Source organism: Kryptolebias marmoratus, linkage group LG1, assembly GCF_001649575.2.
Source record: "Kryptolebias marmoratus isolate JLee-2015 linkage group LG1, ASM164957v2, whole genome shotgun sequence".
NCBI classification, from domain to species: domain Eukaryota; kingdom Metazoa; phylum Chordata; class Actinopteri; order Cyprinodontiformes; family Rivulidae; genus Kryptolebias; species Kryptolebias marmoratus.
The window spans coordinates 33,582,745-33,593,197 of record NC_051430.1 but is presented as its reverse complement, the minus strand read 5'-3'; the positions used below and the strand labels follow the sequence as shown (position 1 = coordinate 33,593,197).

Genomic DNA, 10,453 nt, shown 5'->3' with positions numbered 1-10,453 from the left:
CCGGCGGCGGGAGGCGGAGTCAGCTCTGGGCGCAGGAGAGGAGCGCCCTGAACGGTCCTATCTCTTGTACTGAGAGGAGCTACTGCGCATGTGCAACTTTTAACGAGAGTCTATGGACAAAGATTTTTGCGCTCCGGGGCAGAAATACGTCACCAATCAGACAACGTCGAAGAACAAAACAACTTTACTTATCATTAACTATAAAATATTTATCTTACACAACTAAAAATATATATACATATATCTCGAAATATTTTTAATGTACTATTTTATTTTAATTTTATTTTTTTTACATCTTATTCAAGGTAATGTGAGTGGTGGGGCGGCGCCCTAGCGCCCCGTATTGGCCAGCCGCCACTGGTCCATACTAAGCAAGAAGAGTTTAACAAGCAATCAGAGCCTTGACCGTAACAGCATGGTACAGTTGATCTGGCTCCCGGTGTTTGGAACTTACTCTAGCTGGTCGTAGTTGACACACATGAGGGGAACTTCGGTGCTGCAGCGCTGGTGAAACTTGTAGCCACAGGTCTGACAGCGAAAACCCTGAAACAGCAGCTTTCTGCAGAAATCACAGAAGGCCAGCGTGAAGAAGGTCTTCCTTACCTATCAAACGCACAAAAACACACAATTAGAAAAATTAGAACCTGTTCATTGTCATCGGTAGTTTCAGCACTGCTTTGAATCCAGTTCTTTGTGTTTCATTAGCGAACGCAGCAGCTCAAAGTCTGGAATGAACCATTTGTTTTGTCGGGTACAAACAGAACAAGAGCTGAAACCCAGCATGTTAGAAGAAGCCAAAATGTAAATAGATTAAAGGCCAAGTCGTCTTGAAAGGAATGCATGTTGCCCACCACCTTTCATGCCATCTTGACCCAGGTGTAATCCAAAAGTTCATTAGTTACAGATTTATATCCAATGATCGTCACTGTCGGCATAATTTGTCCAATGGTTCATAACAAACAAATACACACAAAGGCCAAAACATAACTGCCTGCCTTTAAAAATTCTAAAAAAGAAAATTTAAATTTTAAACCAAGGGGAAAAAATAGAAAAACAAAACTAAATCAGAACATAAATGAGGTGGCTGGCAGAAACGTGAGTCACCTTTACAGTTTTAACACTTACAAAGTTATGCGTGGTGAGCGGCACGTTCTCCAACACTTCCACGTGCAGCTCCTCTCCCGTCAGCCAGGAAATGTCTGTGTCCCAGCCAATAGGCTTCTTCTCTCTGAAACAGGAAGTGGAAAGCATTGTGGAAGAGGTGGTGAGTACTGTTAGCAACCCGAAGCTGCTGCTGGTTTAACCACTACAAAACACGTCGGGTAACCCTAACCATGATGGTTTCCAGCAGAAAACCAGCACATCCTGCTGCAGCAGTTTCATTTGTTCTTTACAGCGTTCAGAAAGCACCAATACCACACTTCAATATGGTTCAGGTGTAAAAACCAACGATTCAAGGGACAGATGTGGACACATTTGATAAAAAATAAAACCCCTGCAAAGATCAATGAAATAACTTGAAATTAGGGCTGCACAATAGTAGAAGAACTTAATATCAATTGCAATAAACCCACATTTTTGATTATTCTACGCTTTCTCTTCTGTCGTGACTACCATCTAAACCAGGGGTGTCCAATCCTGGTCCTCAGGGCCACCATCCTGCAGGTTTTACTTGTTTCTCTGCTCCAACACACCTGATCTGAATCAATGGGTGATTAACAGGCTTCTGCAGAACATGAAGAGGTGATTTAACCACTGAATCAGGTGTGTTGGAGCAGAGAAACAAGGAAAACATGCAGGATGGTGGCTCTCCAGGACCAGGATTGGAGGCCCCTGATCTAAACCATGTGTGGGCATCAAGGCCAGTGAGAGGCCATGGGATTAACTAAATATATTAGTAGCAGAACATGGATGCATGCGACCTGAAATATAACGACCTAGGATTTATTGCAGTCTAAGATGTCCTTTGTGATCCTGACATTGTGTTCACTGATATTACAAACACGTATGTTGTGCAGCTCTACTTGAAACTGACAAAAGTAATAAAAAGATAAAAAGCTCCGTGTCAGTTGCAGATCAGGGGCCCTTCAACAGGATAATCAGATCAAATCCAGTTTATTTATATGGTACAAAGAACTAACTGTTGTTAGTTAAAGTGCTGCATACAAAACAATAAATAGTAAAAAAAAATACTAAACACATTAGACCATGAAAAACAATCAAAAAACAGAAACATTTAAAAATTTGACAAGACATAAAAATAAAACTCAATTCTAAGACGAACAGGGAGCCAACACTGGGGAGACACGTTTCCAGTGTTGGCTAATGACCCAAACACATCGAGAGAAAAAGAACAAAAACATCTGTGGAAGGAGCTGAAACATCTGGAGAAGGAACCCTTCAAACCTGAGACAGCTGGAGCAGTTTGTTCAGGAGGAGAGGATAAAAAGATTTAAGGTCCTCAATGAGTAAGATAATAAAGTTTCCTTTGTCCCCGCTCCAGTGTCTGTCTCGCTCAGGATTTTCCCGGGACACGTACCCATCCTGCACTCTGTAGACCGCGCAGCATTCTGGGATGAGTCCTCTCATCATCAGAGCTTTCTTCAGCGAGTCCCTCACAGTCATCCCACAGCGGGCTGGGACCTGAACACACCACGACACTGATCAATGAACCAACACGGCCAACAACAGGAAACTGGCTGTTGCTACCAAGTTTAAGTTGATGGAGATGTTAAAAAGTGTTTAAAGACGTTCCTGTTTATTTCAGAGAGACACACATTATCAATCTGCTTATTCATACGTCAAGAAGAACACAAGGAGCAGATTAATAGAAACAAACTCTTCAGACACAGGAGCAGTGAGTCTCATCTCCACAGAATCAAAATGATAATCGGAGCTTAAATTACAAGGTTCAGGAGCTGCTTTGTCACCGTTTCTTTCTTCAGCTTGAACCCTTACAACAGATGCTTTTGGACCAAACAGTTCTGAGGACTCTGGCACTAACAAGTCGTCACGGGTGACTCAACTACAAGAGGCCGGCTCTGACTGAGAGCCTCCACACCTGGCAGTAAGTCGTTACTGTGATCAGATGTCAGTTCCCCTCTCTGTAACTCAGCCACATCAATCAGTGAAACACAAATGATGTGACCTCCGGTCTGTGCAAGGCTATGGGAAGTAAGGGTGAAGAAGGTGCTGCAGCACTCCTTGATGTATGCTAGAGGACGTGCATGTTTAAATATAAAGATAAAGAATCAAAACTGATTTCATTACTGGTGTACATGTTTAAATTTCAATCCTGATTACTGTATTTTGTAAATCTTGTATGTGAACCAACACTATGGAAAAATCTTCTTACCACTGTTCCAAACACTGCTTTCACATAGCTTTATTTTATCATTTATTTCATTTGTTTCAAAGGAAACATTCCCATGACTATGGGTCTGCAGATGTTTCTGTAAAAACTACAATACATTCACAAATTTGAACTATGTTATTATCCTGACAGTCATCTTTGAAGTGATGTTCTGTCTAATAGTTCGTACCTTATTAACCATCGCATCAGTCATAGAGCACAAAGTATGTCTTTGTCCAGGCTAGGCTAATGGCTAGCCAAACTAGTGCCAGTTTAATGCTTTTCAGGCTTATGAAACATCTTTTCTCAAAGACAAAAACCCCCATATCAGCTCAGATTTTATCTCTAGGCTTCTGCTGTTCAACCAAACAACGCGCACATTACTAACCAAATATATGCGTGCACGTCAGCCAACTCACGTCGATGTCAGCTAATTTGAGCTAACCTTAGCTTAACACTTCAGTTAACTTGTCCACAGACAAGTCACTCACACAGTGAAGTGTGAGTTTGTCATATTTTACACTTCGTATGTGCAGAAGAAAATATTCCTGTCGCTGCTCGGGTCTAAAAATAACAAATGTTGGGAAAAAAAAAAATGGATTTCATATGTGAGGGAGGCATTCAAACATACCACCGTTCTCTGTTTGTTGGGTAAGAAGACCCTCACGATGGGCTTCTGTGGGGAGCGAGGGTTGGCTCGACCGGCGTCTGTGGGGGTCTGCAGGACAGCTAATGTGTTGGGGACCAAGGAAAAGGCCTGAGCTCCTCCACAGCCCCCCATCTTGACCTCCAACAGCCCCGGTGTGGGAGACGGTGAGCAGAAGTCTGCGCTGTTCCCCATAGCCTCCAGTAACTGCTGCTCCCTCCGCTGTAGGGCATCTAACTTACTGGTGTACTCCTCATAGGCCTGCCAGGGACGGAATCACACACCGAAGAGCTTCTAAACATCCAGAGACGTTACAGAAGTTTGATTCACTAAAACTAAACTGCTCATACCTCTAGATATATGGAGGGAGGATTGTGTTCCCCTCCGAATTTCTCCAGTAGAGCCTCCAAGTGCTCCTGTGTCAGCTTGATCATCTGTTTGATGTTCCAGATCTGAAAAGAGAAGCCACATTGATCCATTAAGGTAGTCTTAATAGGATTTCAAATTGGACCGCTGTCATTCAAAATATGACTGGAAATAATAAAACAGCTATAATTCCTTTAATCAACTGGTAAAAATCTCCTCAGTGAACAAAAACACGTCATTTTATCCCCGAGTCGAGATGCAGCCCTCATTTAGTCATGAATATCTCAGGTAAAATTTCAACCACATTTAGTATGAACAGCTTAGGTTTTTTTTATTATTATTTTAATGTAAATATCATATGAACAACAACAAAAAAAGCAAAATCTAGCCATCTATTTTCCATACTTATTTAATTTTATTCAGGGTTGCAGAGAGATGGGTCAGGCACCAAGCAATGTTCCAACAAGGCATACTGAGAACATTCAATGTAGGTGGGAAATTCCTCTCCTGACGTCACGTTTTATCAAATACACACACCAGACTAATTCATTTGTACCCTTCAGTTAAAGTAAGAAAAACCCACAGGTCACTGAAATAACTCGAAACTAACAAAAACAAAACAAAAACAAACTAATGGAAATGGATAAAAAGGATGACACCCTTACAAAAACAGGCACAGGCAAATTTGTCCCCGTTTATTTAAAAATGCAGCTTTGTTTACTGCTTTGAAGTGATTTCTTGATGCTTGTATCTGTCTTACAAGTAGAAATTTACAGTCTTGACTCCGTACAGATGTTCCTGGACACTATTCCAGCCACTTGGTCATGACGTTCCATGTACACTTTGCCTGCCTGCATCTCACATCCTGCTATTTTGTGCTGGACTGTTTCAGGGGCATCTCTACCCAGCCTCCATCTTGGCTCCTGCCTGGTATGATAGACCCCGGCCTCCATTGCTCTTGTGCTGCCATGATTAGTTCCTCTGTCTGTCCTTCAGTCCAACCCTTTCTAGCCACTGGTAGGATTTGTTGATATAAGCCTCTTCCTCAATCTGCCAATGGTGCATGACATGCAGGGTCTTATCTTTCCATGATGGTTCCTCTTTCTCCTCTTCCACATTGGGTTTCTGCTGCCTGAGACATTCATTTAGCAGATCATCATTGGGGTCTTTCTTCCTGATGTTCTCCAGGATCTTGGTTGTTTCATCCTGTATAGTGGCTCTGATGCTCACTTGTCCTCTACAGTCTCAGGGTGCTGGACTTAGGGTGAAGCCCTCTGAGCTTTCATGTCTTGATGTCAGTGGCTTCCATCTTCTCCATCTTCTCCTTTAGACAGGTTATTATACCAGCAGGGTATAATAACCTGTCCAATATCTGCTGATTAAATCAGTCAGTTTCTCTATAATAGGGAGAGAGCTAAAACCAACCCAGTTTTCTTGGTTTAGTGCTTGTATGGTAAATGTGCACATGAGCGAGTGGGCATAAGTGTGTGTGATGTGTGTGCATTTCATGTGAGTGTATAGAAATGTATGTTCTCTGCTAGATGTATGCTAGAAAAGTATATTTTTATAATTTATATCTGTGTGAATACTGATTCAGTATTTACACTATTGCTTTTTCTGTTCTTTTTTTTATCTCCTGTATGTTTGTTGGCATCTAATTACTTTAGCATCTTTTGGACTATTTTCCATCCATCCATCCATCCATTATCTACCGCTTGTTCCAGAGTTGAGTCGTGGAGGTACCAGCTTGAGCAGGAAAGCCCAGACATCTCTTTGAACAGCCACCTTTTCCAGCTCTTCCAGGAGGATTCCAAGGCATCTCTCACCTGAGAGAGAGAGCCCAGCTACCACGCGGAGAAAACCCATTTCGATTGCCTGTATCCGCAATTTCATTCTTTCGGTCACTACCCAAATGGGCAGCCTTGGCAAAGTACAACTCTCACCTTGAAGAGGTCTGACTGCCAGCAATGTGAACCAGACATCTGCACAGTTTGTATAGGGACTGAATGACCTGTAACAATCAACAACCAATCCCATACTCACAGAGTACTCCCCACAAGGTAAATCTGGGGAACACAGTTGAATGCCTTCTCCAAGTCCACAAAACACACGCAGACTGGTTGGGCAAACTCCAATGCCCCCTCAAGAACTCTAGCAAGGATAAAGGACATTAAAGTCCCCCAGCAGATTGACAGATACCCCAGAATGATAGATACTCTAAACTGCAGTTTGGGGCATAGGCACAAACAACAGTCAGAGCCTGTTTCCTCACCTGAAGGCGCAGGGAAGCTACCCTCTCATTTACCAGGGAAAACTTCAGCCAACAGGTGTCAAACCAGCCCTACCCCAGCCCAGCACCTCTCACCTTGAGCAACTCCAGAAAGGAAATAGGCCCATTCCCTCTCAAGGAGATTGGTTTCAGAACCCAAACTGTGTGTCAAGATGAGCCCAAGACTGTCAAAATCTAAAAGTAACAAAATGATTGCTAAAAAAAAAAGCTAAGTAGCATTAGTATTTGTAGAACTAGCATTAGCAGAATTAGCAGTAGTAGAACTAGTATTAGAAGTATACTGAAATAGACTTCAAACAGATCAATGTTTCTGAAAGATGTTAAGAGATTTCTGTTTTTTAATGGGAAATATAAATAAAGTTAAATGTTTTGAAAAGTAAAAAGGTTTATCAAATTAAAAGTCATAGCACCCATCTCCTGAATGAGCTGAACATTTCATAATTAAAATGCTGAAGTAGTTAGTTAGGTGAACAGGGCCAGAGAAAAAGAGGTTCAAAAATACTTATGCAAAGAAGACAGCAAGGAAATGCAAACGTGTAGCTTTTAGTCAGTGCTTTGTTACTTTAATTGGAATTATTCTAATTTCAGCTCAATTTCAACACATTTTGTCTGTCATTCAGAACCCAGCAATCGCACTGCATTGTCACAAAAAATGCAATTTCTGTAGTTTTTATACAAATTTAAAAATATTTTTATCTCACTATATTTTCATACAAGCTCAATTTCATAGTGCATCAAATTTTGTTGAATGTAAACACAATGACAAAGGAACAGTCTACCTTTTATGTATTGGGATCAGTTACTGAGTGGTCTTATTTCAGTTGGATAACGAGGGGTGGGGACACTGAACTGAGCTAAAATGTAGTAACTGACAGTCTTCCATACCACATACTGGTCGCACAAGATCCGTTTTCCTTGTTGGACAACGAAAAAGTGAAGTGCCAAGGCCTGAAGAGGATAAGCCCTCTGGAAATCCAAAGATTTTAGAAATTCCAGCCAAAGTCAAATGGGGAAAATTCATTTTAGGGTCCTAAATTAGGACCAAGAGCTGCAGAAGTCACAGCAGAGAACTAAATACTCATGTTTTTGTCTGTCGTGCAAATTGAATGGCTTTTAAGGATTTTTTTCAGAAAGTAACCCTTTGATGTACAACACAACTAACTTTGACTCTTTGCCATCACAGCTAATTGGCCTTTGCCAGAACTAAAATGGCTGTAACTCCGTCAGTTTTACAGACAGTAAGCCAAAACGTGGTGTGTTGCTAGCTGAGAGTCATTCCCAACAAATACTTTGCCTTATTTATCGGAGTCATAAAACATCTTGTCAACAACACACAGAATATGTGACGGACATCTCAATCATATCATTTTCAAAACAAAATGCACAAACTCAGTTTGGTGATTCTCCCTGTGGTTAACCATTTGTTAAAAACTAACGATAAAGTTACTGTGTCATCGTCGATCTTCCCTTAACAATAACTGGGGTGGGCTGGCTTTGACCCCCCCCTCCTCACTGCCCTGTTCCAGTCACTTATAGCAAAATATCTCATGAACTACAGGACAGATTGGAGTCACCCTCTCAGGAAGTAATCATTAGATCTCTATCGGATTAACTTCTGCAGTCAACCCAATCAAAGATGGGCGCCACAGCTAGTCCATGTTAGCCAACACAGAAATGGCTAGATTTCAGTCCATTTCACAATTATAGGGCTTGACCAACGCTCTGTAGTTTATCATTCTAAGATGATCTCAGTTTCAAGCTCTGTCTCAGCAGGTGGCGGGTGATATGCATTCCTTCAGTGAATGCTGGGCCTTTAATTCTGAAGTTTGGAAGCATCTTGGCGTTTGATTGAGGCTCTGCTGAGGCCTCTGACCTGAACACGGGGATGGAGTGTGTGTTGTAGACCAGCTAATAAAAGCAGCAAATTATTCCCACAAACATCACGAGCATGACTTCAGCCTCCAGCCTCCTCCTCCATCATCATCATCATCATCATCACCTGTGCGAGGTGCAGAGCCTCAGCCCGAAACGATGTGTGAAAATGCAACTTTTCCCCGCTCACTGCGTCAGAAAGCGCCGGAACTGCGCGTCTTTGTGCGCGTGTCCGAGCTGCAGTGCCAGGCTGAAAACGGAGCCAAGACCGAGCGGAGGAAAGCAGGCCTAAACCAAACAGAACCTTCCTTCCCCGGCTCCTCTCCTCTGTCCGTCACATCACTAAAACCCGAGGCCCTGCGCGCGGCCTGGCTGTGGCTCACAGCGCAACCACCGGTCCCGTTCCGTTTGCGTCGCCCCGCACCCGGCACCGCACCCGCGCCCCGCGCTCCGGACGGCGTTTCCTGAACGTTTCCATCCAATTAGCCCCGCTCGGAGACAAGCTAAGCCCCGCTTCACACCCCCCACCCTCCTCCTCCTCCCTCCGCAGCAGGCTCATACCTCCTCATCGTGCGGACCTCCGGGAATCCCCGGTGAGCACGAAGGGTCCAAGCCTGCGCCCAGCTCCTCGAAGCCGCGGTCCCTGCCCGGATCCAGCTCCGTGGTGTCTCCGTTAAAGACGGGCGGTGGGGACTCGGCGCTGCTCAACGCCGCCATTTTAAACTGCGAGAAGCTGAGTGGAAAATAATGAAGAGACGTGCAGCTGCAGCTGCGGCCAGCAGGGGGAGACAGAGAGCACGGACCGGCCAGCAGGGGGAGACAGAGCGCACGGACCGGCCAGCAACTTCTGAGGACACAGCTGACTAACTAACTAACTAACTAACTAACTAACTAAAAGCATGCTGGTGAGGTAAGGATTTTCACCTGCATTCCTCCTCCTTCACCTCACCCGAGTTGGTTGATGGAAAGAGACCGGAAGGAGACAATACCTTAAATTTAAATATTTATTTTACCAAAAGCAGAGAGAAAACACCGGTTATTACAAAGATAAAACCAAATGCATTTGGGAGACAATCCTCAAATGAAATGTGGGAAAACACATCACCTCAAAGTGTCAGCAAAGACTGTCTGAGGAAACAAAGGATGTTGTCTGGTTTTAATGCTTCCTTCAGAGGATGTCCCTCTTCTCTGGAGGTCAAAGGGCAACTTCTGGCACCATGGCTCAAATCCAGGGCTTCTCACACATCCCTCTCTTTCCAGATAAACTAAACAACTACTTGTTAAAGCTTTTTAAATGGTGGCTAAATATAAAATGGTGATAAACACAAATCAGATTAAGATATAATAATCAAACATAAAATTAAGCATGGGAGAATAAATACGAGGCCTTCTATTCCACAACATTTAGATTATATATGCAGAACTGCTGCTCTTCTTATGATTAAATCTGTTTAAGTGAAAGCTTGGTTTTGTCTAATTCCACAATGCACATCAATGATAAGTTTGTCGCAGCTTGTGTGTGTTTGTGAACAAAGCCGCTCATGAACCCCTGGATGGATTGTAAAGAAACTTTCAGGATATCAATCATTGGAACCTACAGCTGATTGAATCTGAAGTCAACCTGATTCAAGATGGCCGTCACAGATAACTGGTCTTAGCAAACACAAATATGGCTATAACATAGGCATTTTAAGGCTACTGAGCTCAAATTTAGTGTGGCAGTAGTTGAGAGTCATCCCCAGCACATACTCTGAGCGTTAATACATCTTGCAAGATCTCACAATATTCAGACCCTCCAGGATTTCACGATGTTGCGATCGCAACTATTAACACAAAATCAAGCAAACCCCGCAAAATCGCAACTTTGTGCAACTTTGCCCAAAACACTGCAACTTTCCCGCAACTTTAACCAAAATAACCCCAAATA

The 10,453-nt window shown here is 43.0% G+C and overlaps 1 protein-coding gene across 1 annotated transcript in view; it reads right to left on the bottom strand.

Moving 5' to 3' along the window:
* Positions 1-9,286, bottom strand: part of braf (B-Raf proto-oncogene, serine/threonine kinase) — a 26,850-nt gene extending 17,564 nt beyond the window's left edge. The window contains exons 1-6 of the mRNA XM_017426359.3: positions 9,088-9,286; positions 4,349-4,450; positions 3,984-4,259; positions 2,540-2,643; positions 1,126-1,228; positions 455-603 (exon numbers count right to left, since the gene is read on the bottom strand). Of these exons, the coding sequence (XP_017281848.1) occupies positions 455-603; positions 1,126-1,228; positions 2,540-2,643; positions 3,984-4,259; positions 4,349-4,450; positions 9,088-9,243 (890 nt within the window). The 5' untranslated portion in view covers positions 9,244-9,286. The remainder of the gene's footprint in view (positions 1-454; positions 604-1,125; positions 1,229-2,539; positions 2,644-3,983; positions 4,260-4,348; positions 4,451-9,087) is intronic.
* Between the last annotated feature and the right edge of the window lie 1,167 nt (positions 9,287-10,453).